We start from the raw sequence: 17,364 nt of genomic DNA, 5'->3' as shown, positions 1-17,364 counted from the left end.
TGAGGTTCATAGAATTCCTATGAGCGTCCAAGTTGTTATCGCCACAGCTGGTGCTAAAAACACTAGCACGGCTTTGTACAAGAGGGGGGTTGTATGGTACTATTTTATACATATTCAAGATGGGGAGTCAGTTAATAAGATCAGTTTAAGTATAGCATCACAGCAGTAAAAATTCACCTTAATTTTTTAATCTTCTCCTCATGGAGGAGTGTGTGGCGCAGTGGTTGGAGCTACAGCCTCAGCACCCTGGGATTATGGGTTCAAACCCCGCACTGCTCCATGTGACCTGGGCAAGTCACTCATAGTTCTAGGTACCCATAGTTCTAGGTAAGTTAGATAGATTGTGAGCACATTGGGATAGATAGGGAAAATACTTGAGTATCTGATTGTAAAACCACTTAGATAAACCTTGATAGGTGGTATATAAACATCTAGTAAACTTGTATGTGTATTTTATAATACCTTTTTATCGCTCTATGGTGCGGCCGTACCTTGTATACTGTGTGTAATTCTGGTCACCATATCTCAAAAAAGAAATGGCAGAATTAGAAAAGGTACAGAGAAGGATGAAAAAAGTGATAAAAAGAAAGGGACAACTTCCCTATGAAGAAAGGCTAAAGCAACTAGGGCTCTTCAGCTTGGAGAAGAGACAGCTCAGAGGAGATACAATAGAGATCTTTAAAAATACTGAGTGGAGTGGAAAGGGTAGATATAAATTGCTTGTTTACTGTTTCCAAAAATACTAGGACTAAGGGACATGCAATGAAGCTACTAAGTAGTGTATTTAAAACAAACCCGAAAAAAATATTTCTTCTCTCAATGCATAATTAAACCCTGGAATTCATTGCTGAAGAATGTAGTGAAAGCAGTTAGCAGGGTTTAAAAAAAGGTCTGGCTAATTTCCTAAAACAAAAAATCCACTGCTTATTCTGGGAGGGTCAGAGCATTTAGCACTCTGGGCCATGGTATAAACTTCTATTGTGGCTTAGTAAGGGGGGGGAGTGTTTGGTAGGGATATGCTAGGAAGTATTAGACTATAAACATTTTGTATATCTCCGTAGGTACTGTATTTTTCGCTGCATAAGACACACTTTTTTCCCCAAAAGTGGGTGAAAATGTCTGTGCGTCTTATGGAGCAAATATAATAATTTTTTAACACCCCCCCAGTACCTTTTAAAATTCTGCTTAGCAGGAGTGAGCTTTCCATGCTTCTTCCCCTCCCTCACTGGATGGCTGCCTCATCATATCTTGTGGCGTACAAGAAAGGAGCGAGCTTTTTGCACTCCAGCCTGGCCCCATGCCGCTCCCTGAATGGCTGCTGTCAAGGAGGGAGGGAAGGGGGGACAGGGTGCAGAGCATGGTAGGGAAGAGGGACAGGGTGCAGAGCCTGGTAGGGAGGGGGGACAGGGTGCAGAGCTTGGCAAGGAGTGAGGGTGGCTGGGTGCAGAGCATGGTATATTTTATTAAATACATTAGTACACAATTTGATTCATAATGTTTTTTTTCTTGGTTTTACTCCTCTCAGCCTAGGTATGACTTATGGTCTGGTGTGTCTTATAGTACGAAAAAGATAGTAATTGCTATGTTCCTCTAATAGAAGCACCAACAAGCCAAAGCTAAATTTTTACTGAGTGATTACCACCCTGAGTTAACTAATATTTCATACTATTCTGTCTTGATTTTAGTGCCCACCAGAAGACAGTTTCAGAACTAATACTTCTATTACTATAACTCATCATTTTGGCAAAATAGAAGCGCTCCCATTGGAAATTCAGGAGCCTGTTGACAAATGCCAGTGCCCTGCAAACAAGGTAGGAGAACTTATTTCTACAAATAATTTTTTATACATGCAGAACTTGTTTAAAAACAAACCAACCAGTTTTCATTAACACCCATTTTACCACTACCTCATGTTATTTTAGTTCAGGTCCCATTTTATGCAGTGAGACCGTTGCTAATAATTGGGGGTCAACAATAAAATAACACATTGTAATGGTAGCTTATGTTGATAATATACAGTTTTAAATACTATGGGAGAAGTTATTTAATTGATAGTTGCCACTCAGATCGCCTATTTTGTTCCCATTTGTGTTTTATGAAGGCAGAAATATGTTAAAACTTCATGCAAACAAAAGGGTCAGTATTAGGGTCCTTTTATTAAGCTGTATTAAGCACTAATGAACATTTAAAATGGCAAAAATGGCCTAGTATGGGATGCACTAAAAGCCTTTGGTTATCAGGCTCACAGAGTATAAGCAACTGATGATATTGCTGAGGAGTTTTTATTTTATTTTAGCTGTTCCAGTAAATGTAAAGCATTGGGATAAAAAAAAAAATGAAGATTGCAAAGGAATGAAAATATAGAAATGCAAATGAAATGCTATTTTGAGAAATCTAGACTAGCAGTTATTAGCCTATCCATGGGACACACTTACCCCCTTTTTTTACAAAACCGTGGAAGCAGTTTTTAGCGCAGGCTAAAAATTGTTATATAAGTAATTTTATTTGAAGAAACTATTACAACCTCTTACTGTGTTAACCGAGTCGAGCCTCTGTTGACTGGAGGATGATCAGGTATATAAACCAAAAGATTGGATTGGTTTGGAACGCTCTGTGCTGCTCCCTCCACTTGATGAAGTTACAGGGAAATACTTTTAAAACCAATAGGAGGACATATTTTTTCACTCAGAGAATAGTTAAGCTCTGGAACGCGTTGCCAGAGGATGTGGTAAGAGTGGATAGCGTAGCTGGTTTTAAGAAAGGTTTGGACAAGTTCCTGAAGGAAAAGTCCATAGTCTGTTATTGAGAAAGACATGGGGGAAGCCACTGTTTGCCTTGTATTGGTAGCATGGAATATTGCAACAGAAACAAAAAGAGGGGAGTCCAACCTTGTCTGCAGTGAAAAAACCAACCAGGAAAAAACAAGCCAAAACTACAGATATGTACAACGATGTAGGCAAAATTTATTGTGACAACCAAACTATATATTAAAACCTTTTTACCAAACAGGGGACCCAACACGGTCCGTGTTTCGGACAACCTTCATAAGGGGTCCATGGTAGAAAAAGGAAAAAAAACATATGTCACAACAAATGTATATAATAAAGCCAAACTGATGTTATGTAATCGCTGTTTGGTAAAAAGGTTTTAACATATAGTTTGGTTGTCACAATAAATTTTGCCTACATCATTGTACATATCTGCAGTTTTGGCTTGTTTTTTCCAGCATGGAATATTGCTACACCTTGGATTTTGGCCAGGTACTAGTGACCTGGATTGGCCACAGTGAGACTTGATGGACCATTGGTCTGACCCAGTAAGGCTATTCTTATGTTCTTATGAATTCTGTAAACAGCACCTATATTAGGCGCTGTAGGTGCCACCAATCGATGCCTAAGTTTGAGATTGGCACCTAACTTTTATTTTTTAATTGACTTAATTGGCATGGTAATTAACCCCACCAGTTTTCAGGCACTTAAAAAAAAATTAAGCAATTTGAGCGCCGAACTCTTACAATACCTAATGATGCTTAAGTTGAGGCGCTCTCCCATACCTAATGACACCTAACGCCGCTTATGTTAAAAAGTAGACATGGTTATGGGCAGAGAATAGGCTTGGTTGAGTTAGGCGTCATTAGGCATCTGATATAGATGCTGCCAAATTAGGCGAGTGAAAAGCTGGCCTAATGGAATGGCACCTATATCTAGAATGTCTAGCGATGCCTAAGTCTGCTTAGGCGTAGCTAGGCATGATTCTATAAATTGTGCCGTGTTTTTGATTGACAATCGTGCTGAACAGTGCTGCTCGGCGCTGTTTATAGAACCTGGCCCTTACTGCCTCTTATTTAGGAGGTGCTTAGTCCTTCCACGTTAACACAGCATTAACCAATTACTGGATGCTAATGAGAACAAGCTAGCTGGTTAATGTTCCATTCTATGCCCATGACATACCCCCTCTACAAATATATATTACAAAACATGTGGTTAGTGTGCAGTTCAGGGGTTATGAAAATCGCAAATCTGACCATGTCGCCCCACTCCTGTCCAATCTTCACTGGCTCCAGTGATTTCCAGAATCCATTTCAAATGCTCCTGCCTGGCTTGTTCTTTTGCAGTTGTTAATAAAGATAATTTACAAAAAAAAAAAAAAAAAAAGATCATTCACGGCATCCTTCCTCCCCTAATCCCACTATCCTTTAACTCCTCGAGTCCTGACTCCACCAGACCCGCCCAAAGATATAAACTATCCTTCTTCCCCTCTCTACGCGGTATTCTCTATGCAGGTAAACTGGGAAAATCTCTTCTCTTCAAAATCACAGGTCTCTGGAACGACCTTACTATCCCGTTGCGGAACCTGGGCTCTCTCCAACTATTCCGCAAGCAACTGAAAACTTGGCTCTTCTCTAACATGTAATTCTATTTCCCCCCCTTACTCTTCCATTCTATATATAAGCTCATGTAAACCTTTTCCTTTCTCTTCTTAAATTTTAAGTTCTTGTAAACCGTGCCGAGCTCCACTTCCGTGGTTTAGTCTAGTTTAGTTATTACTGCAAAATACATTCTTGTGCACTAAGGGCCTGATTCTAAAAACAGCGCCCAAAGTTAGATGCCCTACAACCACCTAACTTAATTAGCTTTAATTGGTTTAATTGGTGCACTAATTAGCTGTGCCAATTATAAAGCAATTAAAACTCAATTTTAAAAAAATGATGGTGCCTAAGGGTGCATCCGAAAAGGTCACCGTTATCCTGCTTACGGAAGTGCCTTATAACATCTAATGTCATTGTAGGCATGGTTAATGCTGAAAGAGGCGTTAGGCATCGTAAGGCGCCTCCATAGGTGCGATTCTTGTGAAAAGTAGACATCGGAAATGTAGGACTTTACAACCGTGGCCTAAATTTCTGGTGCCTACCTTTCATGCAGCTGCGAGTCTGCAAATGGCGCTGTTCATGATTGGCACATGATTGGTGGCCGTATTTTAGGTGGCCGTCAATAACAGCGCCATTTATAGAATCCAGGCTTAACTCCCTATTCTATAAAAAGTGCTGATATTTGGATGTTTGGCCAATTTGACAGCACAAACTTAAACAAACTAATTGGTATCAATAATTGGTATTTCAACAAGCAATTATTTGCACTAATTAGAACTGATTACAAGTTACGCATGTAAGTTATGCACATCGTTATAGAATAAGGGCAATCTGTGCCTAAAGTAAGGTTCAGTTTCTGGGCATAAAACGCTATTCTATAAACCATGCCTACCTTTAAGCATGACTTATAGAATAGAGCTTTATTCGGCACTGGTTTATAGGCATCATTTATAGAATTTATCCCCAAGTGTACATTAATGCTTAACACCCTTTAAGTATAAAGGTCTTATAGTGTAACATAATAATATCAAGCATGCTATTTCTGATTGGTGTACGCTTTTCATTATTTACTATCTCTAACCCAATGGAATGTTGGAAAGAAATTATACATAGCACTTCAAAAGTACCTCTCTGTTCTTCTGCCATCTCTCTGGGGGCAAAATAACTTCAAAAACTTAATGGCATGGGAACAAATTTAGAGTGTGGGAAAAAAAAATCAGGGGAAAAACACACCGAGCTTGAACATTGGCCAGTTTGAACAGCAAGTTCAAGAGAAATAAAAATCCCCAAATATGGCCTATTGCATTTTTCTAGGGGAGAGTTCCAGATCCTTTAACAGAGAAACATTGATAAAGTGAAACACAGCTGCTTGGAGAACTGTCCTTTTCAAGGTGCCCCAGCCCCTCTCTTCTCTCTTCTGCCAATCACAGATACAGCCAATACACTGACACACACGCTTGTATATATAATACAATGTTCGTCATGCTGTCACACCATACCATGTTTGTCATGTTTGCTATGTTTTTGTTATGTATGTGAACTTAGAAACATAGAAACATGATGGCAGATAAAGGCCAAATAGCTCTTCCAGTCTGCCCAACCATAGTAGCCATTATTTCATCCTCTCTCTAAGAGATGCCAAGTGTCTATCCCATGCTTTCTTGAATTCAGACACAGTCTCTATCTTCACCACCTCTTCAGGGAGACTGTTCCATACATTTACCACCCTTTCTGTAAAAAAGTATTTCCTTTGATTACTCCTCCACAGCCTATCACCTCTAAACTTCATCCTATGTCCTCTCATTCCAGAGCTTCCTTTCAAATGAAAGCAACTTGACACCTGCACATTTACACAACATAGGTATTTAAATGTCTCCTCTCGCCCGCTTTTCCTTCAAAGTATACAGATGGATATCTTTAAATCTGTCCCCATACGCCTTATGATGAAGACCACATACCATTTTAGTAGCCTTCCTCTAGACTAGAGGTCTGCACGGGAACGGGGATCGCGGGGATCCCGCGGGTCCCGCGGGGATCCCGCGGGTTCCCCCCCTGGCCCACGGGACTCCCACGGGGACGCCCCCTGGCCCACGGGACTCCCACGGGGATGCCCCCCTGACCCACGGGACTCCCACGGGGACGCCCCCTTGCCCACGGGACTCCCACGGGGATGAAAACAACCTACCTAAATTCTGGCGATGCAAGTCTGGCGTCGGGTCGGGAAATAGCCATGTTGAGCAGTGAGCTCAGCACGTACACAGATGAAAGCCTTGCTTGCTGATTGGTCCGGCGGCCCCGTCCCACCGTGCCGCCGGACCAATCAGCAAGCAAGGCTTTCATCTGTGTACGTGCTGAGCTCACTGCTCAGCATGGCTATTTCCCGACGCGGGCATTAGGCTGTTTTTTGTCATTTCGGGTGGGGGATGGCAGCGGCAGCGGCAGCAGCAGCCTGAAAAAGAAATCATCCTGGCCGGGTTCGGTGTCATGCTCCGGAGCTTCTACAGCCTTCCTATCTCCCTCTCCCTTCTACCTGCGGCTCTCTTCGGCAACGATCGACACAAGCTTCTGGCGTCGGGGCCTACCCTCTGCGAGTCCCGCTTGTTTCAACTTCCTTTTTCCACAAAGGTGGGACTCGTAGAGGGAAGGCCTCGATGTCGGCAGCTTGTCTTGATCACCGCTGCTGACGAGTTGCTTAAGAGAGCCGCGGAGCAGGGGGGTGTTGCCAGGTGCAGGTAGAAGGGAGAGGGCCAGATGCAGGACTCGTGAGTGAGGGAGCAGAAGAGAGAGAGAAAGAGAGAGGGGAGGGAAACAAAAGGAAATATTTCATACTGGGCTGGGCCGGAGTGGAGGGAGGGTGGAAAGATTCTGGCAGTAACAAAGGAAAAGGGGGGAAAACTGAAAATGGAGATAGTGACACAAAGAAGAGAAAGGGTAAGCAGGACCTACTGAATAAGGATAGAGATACAGAGGGGACATGAAGAGGAGGTGAAAAAGAGACATAGAAGTAATGCTGAAAAAGTGGGGGGGGGGGGAGATAAAGACATTGAAAGGGCAAATGGTGAATATGGGGTAAAGACAAGGACAGAGACAAATGAAGATTCTGAAAAAGTGGTGAGATAGGGATATAGGTGAGATGGACACAAAGAAGGGTGATGCTGGAAAATAGGTGGAATGGTAATTCTGACAGACACAGAAGGGAAATGCTGGATCAAGGAGAGATGGGGCTCAGGCTGGATGGAATGAGGAGAAATGCCTTGTTGGCCCGGAACTTCCTCTCCTACGTCAGAATTGACGTCAGGGAGCGGAATGCTGGTCAGCGCGACGCTTCTGCAGGGAAAGCTTGGGACAGCGGTGGCTTGGGGACTATTCCCCGATGGCGGTGGCAGCAAACCGAGTGGCTTGGGGGAGGGCACGGAGAAAGAAAGAAAGGGGGCAGACAGAGAGACAGAAAGAAGGGGGAACAGGGAGACAGAAAGAAAAAGTTGGGGGAGAGAATGAGGTCTGGAGGAGAGGAAACATACAGGAGGCTGAAAGAAAGGAAGAAAGATTGGATGCACAGTCAGAAGAAGAAAGTGCAACCAGAGACTCATGAAATCACCAAACAGCAAAGATAGGAAAAATGATTTTATTTTCAATTTAGTGATCAAAATGTGTCTGTTTTGAGAATTTATATCTGCTGTCTATATTTTGCACTATGGCTCCCTTTTACTAAACCGCAATATTGTTTTTTAGCGCAGGGAGCCTATGAGCATTGAGAGCAGCGCGAGGCATTCAGCGTAACTCCCTGTGCTAAAACCTACTATTGTGGTTTAGTAAAAAGGGAGGGGGTGTATTTGTCTATTTTTGTATTTTGTTACCGAGGTGACATTGCATAGAGTCATCTGCCTTGGGAAATGTATATGGCAGATATCTTTGTTTTGTGTTCAAAAGAAAAGGAAATGCATTTCTGGTTTTATTTCTACAGTGTTGAAGTACTTGTTGGCCCTTGCTGTGACTGGTGGGGATCCCCAAGCACCGCCAGCAGAGGACCTCCTCTAGAGATGGTCAGAACTCCCCTCCACCAAGCGCAGCAGTTGCTGGCAGCATCCATGAGCCACTGAGGTGCCAGCATCTGTGACTCAGGGACGCTACTGCTGCCTGCCAAGCTTGGCAAAAGGGACCCCAGGCCAACTGCAAAGGAAGTCCTCAGCTGACAGTTTGTGGGTTCTCATCAGCTGAGTATTTATATTTTATATTTACATTAGAGGTTCTGGTAGAAACCCATTTACAAAGTATGTATTCTTCCCAATTAATATTTCCAAATTAATAGTCTCTTTGCTTATTTGTAAATGGGTCTCTACCAGAGCCTTTAATTCAGTAGCATAATTAAATAAAATAACTATTTCTGAAGTTTATAGGGAAGGATGGTGACGGAGGGGATTCCTCGCGGGGACGGGTGGGGACGGAGGGGATTCCTCGCGGGGACGGGTGGGGACGGAGGGGATTCCTCGCGGGGACGGGTGGGGACGGAGGGATTCCTCACGGGGACGGGTGGGGACGGAGGGATTCCTCACGGGGACGGGTGGGGATGGGTGGGATTTTGGCGGGGACGGGTGGGGACGGGTGGGATTTCTGTCCCCGCGCAACTCTCTACTCTAGACCGACTCCATCCTTTTTATATCTTGTTGAAGGTGAGGTCTCCAGAATTGTACACAATATTCTAAATGAGGTCTCACCAGAGTCTTATACAGGGGCATCAGTACCTCCTTCTTCCTTCCTACTGACCATACCTCTCCCTATGCACCCTAGCATCCTTCTAGCTTTCGCTGTTACCTTTTTAACCTGTTTGGCCACCTTAAGATCATCATATACAATCCCGCTCTTCTGTCATACACATAAGTTCTTCATCCCCAAACTGTACCGTTCCCTCTGGTTTTTGCAGCCCAAATGCATGACCTTGTATTTCTTAGAGTTACATTTTAGCTGCCAAATGTCAGACCATTCTTCAAGCTTCGCTAGATCTTTCTTCATGTTATTCACACCATTCGGCGTGTCTACTCTATTGCCGATTTTGGTATCATCCGCAAAGAGGCAAATCTTACCCGACAGCCCTTCAGCAATATCGCTTATAAAAACGTCCTGGGAGGACAGGATAGTAAACCAAAGAAATAAATAAACGTGCAGGCCTGCAAGCGCATATCATGAGGCAGGGTTGATAAACGCTGGTGATTTGTGGTTGCAGATAACATCATTGTGTCACTTTATTCCGTGAGGGCTTACAGTTAAGTCATGACAACCTAGTTTTTGTGATGGGAAAGTCTGATATTTTTTGTTTTCTCAACCTTTTTCTCATTCAGGGTGAACAAGGCATACCAGGAGCATCAGGGTTACCTGGTCCCAAGGGAGAAACGGGAGAAAAGGTGAGCAAAGACATAAATGTTTGTGTGTATGCTTGCGTGTTGCTTAATCTATGTGAGGGTTAGCCTGAATGAAGCAACAATTAGAATCCTAAGTACCATACAAGGGGATCTTTTCTTCTGTCATCTACTATGTCTAAACAATATAATATTTAATATTTGATAAGATATTGTTTTTAATGTACCTCTTTTATTTCTTTTTTAACCTCATTATATTTTGCACCATTTATTTATTTATTGAAATTTTACGAATACAAAAGTATAAGAATAAAACAAACCAATAAGCTGCAGATACCAAAATGTGCATAATAATATGCAAAATATAGGGCTTCTTATATGAAGGTGCGCCTGCGTTTTTAGCATACGCACCGGATTAGTACGCGCACTAGCTGAAAAACTACCACCTGTTCAAGAGGAGGCAGTAGCGGCTAGCCTGCATGGCATTTTCGCGTGCGCTATTCCAAGGTGATTCCACCACCTAGAATTGTCTTTCCAATTGGAAACAATATGATGGATAGCTAAGGCAATCATGAAATCAAATATTTTTTTTATATAACGGTGGTATTGATATATCTGGATTAGAGGAACGCAATATGATTGATTTATATGACATGGGCAACTCATTAATATTCATGTTTAAAACTGAGCAGATTGTACACTATTTAGACACTTGTTTTGATAGACGGTATATCAAAAATAAAAAAACTTGAAACTTGAACTATATTACTGTGGTTTGAGAAATTATTTTGGCATAGAATGAGTTATTCTGTTTTACTTATGGGTATACAGGCCTTTTATTGTTTCATTTATATTTTGTTTTCTGTTTCAATTTGTTTTCTCTAGTTTTTTTTCATTTTGTTTGGTTTATATTGCACACTATTTTACAGTATTGTACTGCCAAAATGATCAAAATGTCCTATTGCTACTGTCTCCCCAGGTATTTGGGCTGCTTCCTTTCCAACAATCTTACCTCATCTGTGATCTTTAAAGTTGGCAGGAACAATCCCCACATGTATAGAGTTTAGATCAACTGAAAAAAACAAACAAACATTCCCAAACCATAATCTTAAATAATAAAATGCTAGCCCGCGCATGCGCAGTAGCGAAACGTGTTCCCTGATCCCTTTTCTATCGGGATGTGGCCACATGACTGCGCATGCGCTAGATGGTGCGTTGAGGAGTCATAATGCAGACCCGGAAGAGCGAAGGAAGCCTCACACTGAGCAACTGTATTTACACTGTGCAACGAGCCTCTGCAACGGTCCCGGGTTCCTCTCAGCCCACCCTTCTCGCAGTCTGGCCGGCTACCTTAGTCCTTTGCCGCCGCCGCCACCCCCTTCCCTTCCTGCGGTCGACAAAACTCTTGCCTCCAGCAGCCGCCGCAGCACTGTAAACACGCTGCTTTGCGGCCTCTACTGCCTTCATTTGCTCTTCCGTTTCTCTGATGACGTCATCAGGGACACGGAAGAACAAATCGGGGCAGTAGAGGCCGCGAAGCAGCGTGTTTACAGTGCTGCGGCAGCTGCTGGAGGCAAGAGGTTTGTCGACTGCGGGAAGGGAAGTGCGTGGCGGCGGCGGCAAGGGACTAGGGGAGCTGGCCAGACCGCGAGAAGAGAAAATCGCGTGAGCCACGAAGAGACAGGGAGGAACTGGGAAGAAGGAAGAGGAAGAGGGAAAGGGGCCTGCTTTGGGGGAGGGGTGTGCTTGGAGGCAGACAGCTTTGCTTGGGGGGGAGACAGAAGGGGGGCCACGGAGATACAGTCAGGGAGGAACTGGAGGGCCAGAGGGAAAGGGGTCTGTTTTGGGGGAGGGGTGTGCTGGGAGGTAGATAGCTTTGCTTGGGGGGGGGAGACAAAATGGGAGGCCACGGAGAGACAGTCAGGGAGGAATTGGAGGGGTAGAGGGAAAGGGGTCTGCTTTGGGGGGAGGGGTGTGCTGGGAGGCAGACAGCTTTGCTTGGGAGGGGAGACAGAAGGGGGACCACGGAGACAGTGTCAGGGAGGAATTGGAGGGGTAGAGGGAAAGGGGGCTGCTTCGGGGGGAGGGGTGTGCTGGGAGGCAGATCATTTTGCTTAGGGGGGGAAGACAGAAAGGGGGCTACGGAGAGACAGTTAGGGAGGAACTGGAGGGGGAGAGGGAAAGGGGGTTGCTTTCTAGCACCCGTTAATGTAACGGGCTTAAAGACTAGTCAAACTATATCCCCTCTCTGCAAGATATGGATTTCTGCATATAAATAATAGCTTTTTGAAATCAGAATTACATGTGTTTGCGATTACTGTAGAGCTCCAGAAAAAAAGAGGATGGATTGAGACATCCATGTTTTACTTCCATTGTTTTTAACAAAAGTAAAACCCAGATGTTACAATCTGACCTCCCTTTTCTGGAGTCGCCCTAGTGTAATAAATGCTGATATTTATATGTGGATATGGTCCATACTTGTCTTTATGGTTATTTTGTATGGTAACACCTAGGGCTCCCTTTACTAAGGTGCGTGAGCGTTTTTAGCGTACGCAGGATATTACCGTGCATTACACCGCGTGCTAGAACTAACGCCAGCTCAATGCTGGCGTTAAGGTCTAGCGCGCGGGACAATTCAGTGTGTTAATGATTTAATGCAGCTTAGTAAAAGGAGCCCCTAGTGTCACTAGTTTTGTATAGGAAAAGGTGCTGGCTGATCCAAGAATGCACTTTCTTGAAAACAATACCAGCCTTGGGTCAGTCAGTGCCATTTTAGCATAGTGAACTGACAAGGAGCATTCCTTTTTCCTTTACAGATTGCTGATGACATAAAATACCAAAGGAATCTTCAGGGTGGGATTAGGAATGAAGGAGGAAATGGGATGAGGCCCCAGGGAATAGTGGATACTGAAAATGAGCACTTTTAAAAATCCTATACCATTTTATTCCAAAACAGTTTACAATAAAGTTACATATATAAAATATTGAAACAGGTCTGAACAGAAAAAAAACAAAAGCAGAAAGATTCAATCCTTGCAATAGGTCAAATGCTCAAAGAAATGAATCAACAAATAATTTTTAAAACGGTATATGCAATTCTGGTCGCCGTATCTCAAAAAAGATATAGCGGAATTAGAAAAGGTAGAGAAGGGCGACGAAAATGATAAAAGGAATGGGATGAATTCCCTATGAGGAAAGGCTAAAGTTGCTAGGACTCATCAGCATGGAGAAGAGATAGCTCGAGTCATATGATATAGGCCTATAAAATACTGAGTGGAAAGGGTAGATGTGAATTGCTTGTTTACTCTTTCCAAAAACCACTAGGACTAGGGGGCATGCGATGAAACTACTAAGTAGTAGATTTAAAACAAACTAGAGAAAATATTTCTTCACACATGTAATTAAACTCTGCAATTCATTGCCGGAGAAAGTGGTAAAATCAGTTAGCTTAGTGGGGTTTAAAAAAGGCTTGGCTAATTTTCTAAAATAGAAGCCCATTGGCCATTATTGAGATAGCTTGGGGAACTCCACTGCTTATTCCTAGGATAAGCAGATTAAAATCTGTTTTACTATTTGGGATCTTACTAGGTACTTGGGACTTGGGTTGGCCACTGTTGGAAACAGGATATGGGGCTTGATGAACCTTCAGTCTGTCCCATTATGACAGTATGTCTGGGTTCCCCTGGACCCTATGTCCACTCTCAACAACAGCTTGGACACTTGTGCAAGTATAATAGGTTTAAAAAAAAAAATAAATACAGACCTGAAACTGTTACCTCACAGGCTCTGGTAAGGCAAAACCCTTTCTCAGCTGAAAGATAAACAGTTTTTCTTAAGCAATATTTAAGGGCTGGTCCCATATTCCACAATCCTCAGTATAATAAGGTTGGGCTTATCTCAGCCACTTAATCACCAGCAGTCTCACCTTGTCACTCTCTCACTCACTCCATTGTTTCCTAAGGCTCCTCTCAGCTCTTAGCTAGGGAAAAGTTATCTCTTACTGAGTTCCTTCTGGGTCCTCCTCTCTCAGGGACCTCTCCTGAATGGAGTGTGGAGAGTATTTGGCACAGTGGTTAGAGCTACAGCTCTAGCACCCTGTGGTTGTGGGTTCAAGTCCAATGCTGCTCTTTGTGACCCTGGGCAAGTTACTTAATCCCCCATTGCTCCAGGTACATTAAATAGTATGAGCCTACCAGGACAGATAGGGAAAATGCTTGAGTACCTGAATATAAACCACTTAGGCTATAAACACTATAAACAAATAAACTCTGAGCTAGGTATATATCTCTTTCCCTGCCTGAGTCTTGCCCCCTCTGACTCAGCAGGGCTGTATTACTTCCTTAATGGGTTTCAGCTGTCCAGGGGTATAACTGCAACTTCTGTGAGGGAAAACCCCTAATAGGCTGAGTACCTGTTTCTGCACCTAAGATCCTAATCACTACTAGAAATCTCCAAGATGCCAGGACCACAGTCACATCACCAGCCAGCCCACATCCTGCCTCAAGCACACCTGTGTGAACAGGCAACGTAAACACAGCAGCCATTGGGCCCCGTCACATCAATGGCTTTGCAATCTTTGGTTTTGACTGTTCATCGACCCCCTTGGGAGTTGCTTCCTCTGATTCCTAGCACTCCAAGATCCTCTGCTGCTGTCTTCGCTGACCCTCTCATCTGTTCTTGAGGCACCTTCGCCTGGGACATTGTAGCTCCGTCCAAATCCAGTTCTTCTGCTCCCAGGAACTGAGGCAATCACTGTCCTGCAGTCTGCTAACTCCTTGAGCAAAGAATACTGTGGCTTCTCCTCTTCATCCAGATATCCTTGATGTTGGGTCTGCAATACCCAGGTGCTCTCTGGGTCCTATCATATAGCATTCTTGAGGAAGCGTAAACTCTGGGCTAGCAGCCTGTGCCTCTGCTACTTGTCCTTCTTTACCCTGCAAATCTTGTATAGGCTCTGGGTGAACCACCAACACAAAGCTCATTGGTTCCCCATTATCTGTGTGCTTCATGGTAATGTTCGTTTGTTGCTTCCTGATGGCTCCCTAAGGGATTCTGTGTTCCTAGTGACAGTTTTCCAGAATTCTGGGACACTGAACTGCCATTTCTTCTCAAAATGGGATATGATATTCTCTATTCACTGTGGCCTTCCATTCTTGACTGCTCACTTGGGTCCTACATGGTTTGCCACTGAGCCACTTCTATGACTATGTGATCTAGCAACTCCTAGTGCCTGGTCCTAATCTCTGGCCCTTACTCTATTTGGACCTGATTCAGGCCTCAGCTGCTCATCTGTAAGGTCCCCACCATGGCCTTCTTAACTTCATACTCTTTGTCTAGTTGTCTCTGTAAGTCTGTCACCTGCAAAGACATGTCTCAGGTTTGGGCCACAGCCTGGGTTCTTTCTACTTGCTCCTTCATCATTCTCTTCAAAATACCCTTAAGATGTTTCTCTAAATGCACTCTTTTATGAACTTTTTTCTGGTGCTGGGTAACCATATATTTCCACTCTTTTAAAATCTTTCCCCTGAAGACTTTCATCTAGGTCATCTGTGCTTGACTTGGGCCAATTGGCCATGCAGTGTCTGTACAGTGCTCTCTAGCACTACCCTCCTCTCTCAGAGCTCCTGCAGTTCGGCACTCTGTCCATTTCTTCCCTTCCAGTTCTGTTGTCAACTTTTCTAGTGATGATCCCATCAGAGTCATCTGGTTTACCCGGCTGATAACCTCCAGATCCTTTTGTGCTAAGGTTCCTCTGAGCACTACATTCACAGAGCTTCTATCTCCTGCAGATCTGCCAACTGCTGAGCCAGTAACCCAATCACTTACAATAGCCTGGCACACTCTAGCCAGGCTCGATTGGGAATGTCAACAGGCTGACTTGGTCTGTCAACTCCTGGACCTCTTGTTGCTGCTGTGTCAACTCCATCACTTTAGTGGCTTCCTCCTCAGGCAGCCTTTTCTCAGTTTTCTCAGCCCTTAGCTAGGGAAAAGTTTTTTCTTACTGAGCTTCCTGGGACCTCCTCTCTCAATGACCTCACCTGAATAACTCTAAGCTAGGCATATATCTTTCTCCTTGCTTGAGTCCCGCCCCTCTGACTCAACAGGGCTGTATTACATCCTTAATGGGTTTTAGCCCTGAGCTGCAAAATTCAGTGCATTCTGGGACAGGTAGTTCCTCCAGATTTGTTTAACACCCCCTGCTGCCCAGGGTTATAACTGCATCTTCAGTGAGGGAAAACCCCTGAATCTCTCAGACAGTTCTTATATTCTTACTACCAATTTGTTATTAAACCAGGTACAGGTGAAAAGCATGAAGGTTAAGTCTATGAAAAACAGGCATGGAGAATTCAAAATGAAATCTCTGTGCTTGCCTTTCTGGGGTTGCTTTAGTACTGTTCCCAACCTATCTGTTTTTTGCCACTGAGGGTGCAGATACATTTTTAAAGATCCTTTCTCTATATGAATACATGCTCTATGTATCAATGGAAATCACTTTGAAAATTAGTCTCTCTATATCAGGGATCTCAAAGTCCCTCCTTGAGGGCCGCAATCCAGTTGGGTTTTCAGGATTTCCCCAATGAATATGCATTGAAAGCATCCTGACAAATCCTGAAAACCCGACTGGATTGAGGCCCTCAAGGAGGGACTTTGAGACCCCTGCTCTATATTCAGTTTGTATTTTACTTTTTTCAGCAGCTGATATGTGATCCAGAGTTGAATGTCAGTTCTTGTCTCCTTGTGAAAGAGTTGTTTTCTTAACTCTAAAATAATAACTTGGAACTGGCCCTAAAACTTGTGGAGATCTTCATGTTTGCTGATCTTTCTGTCCTCCATAAAGTTCTGCAATTTCCTTTTAAACCTGTCCAAAGATCTAGCCAAGTTTATTCTACCATTTATTTTATATATATCCTTTTCCTGGAAATGATAAAAATTCTTTCTAATTTCTCTCTAATTATGGTTTTGTTCTGTTACTAGCTTTGGGATAAACTGATTCCCTGCAAGATTTGTGATTTACTTCTTAACATATTTGTACAATTTAGCCATGTCTCTATTCAGCCATCAAAACAAAAATAAAACCAATAGTCTTTTAGTAGGAGACAAATTCCTCCCCCTCATACATTACTTTGCTACCCTCCCACAAACCTTTTATATCTTTTGGGGAATATAGGACACAACACTTTATAATTGTGCCAGGAATAATTTCAGTCGATTCTACCCCTTGTTTAAAAACATACCACCATTGACACAGTCAATCTGACTTTAAATTCTCATCTTGTGTGTTGTCCAACATAATTCCTTTTTCTTTGCAAGTCTAGAGAACACACTGATCCAATCAGTTGCATTCTATCAATCTGTTCTTGTAACTTAAATATGTCTCTATGTTTACTCCAAAATGAATCAACTTTGCCACTAATCTACCCATTCCCAAAGGATGTATAGGACTTTATAGAGGAAACCTTCATCCAGAACTACCGTATGTTTACAATCCCAAACAGTGAGCAGTTTTATCACATAATACTACAATTCAACATGCATTTCTTATACAAAATGGAGTTAATTTAGGGGCTCTTTTACTAAAGTATTTTGAGCAGTTAACCTGCAAATTTGTATAACTGCTGACTCATAAGTGCACTAACTGTT

General features: G+C 43.1%; 1 protein-coding gene across 5 annotated transcripts in view; it reads left to right on the top strand.

Annotated features, from left to right (window-relative positions):
• The window catches only part of COL19A1 (collagen type XIX alpha 1 chain), an 885,342-nt gene that overhangs the window by 191,328 nt on the left and 676,650 nt on the right, over positions 1-17,364 (top strand). For all 5 annotated transcript variants that reach the window (XM_033936698.1, XM_033936699.1, XM_033936697.1 and 2 more), the window contains exons 8-9: positions 1,686-1,811; positions 9,706-9,768. In XM_033936698.1, coding sequence (XP_033792589.1) covers positions 1,686-1,811; positions 9,706-9,768 — 189 coding nt within the window. The remainder of the gene's footprint in view (positions 1-1,685; positions 1,812-9,705; positions 9,769-17,364) is intronic.

This window comes from Geotrypetes seraphini, chromosome 3, assembly GCF_902459505.1.
Source record: "Geotrypetes seraphini chromosome 3, aGeoSer1.1, whole genome shotgun sequence".
Taxonomy (NCBI): Eukaryota; Metazoa; Chordata; class Amphibia; order Gymnophiona; family Dermophiidae; genus Geotrypetes; species Geotrypetes seraphini.
The sequence above is the reverse complement of the archived record's forward strand: the minus strand, read 5'-3'. Positions and strand labels throughout refer to the sequence as shown.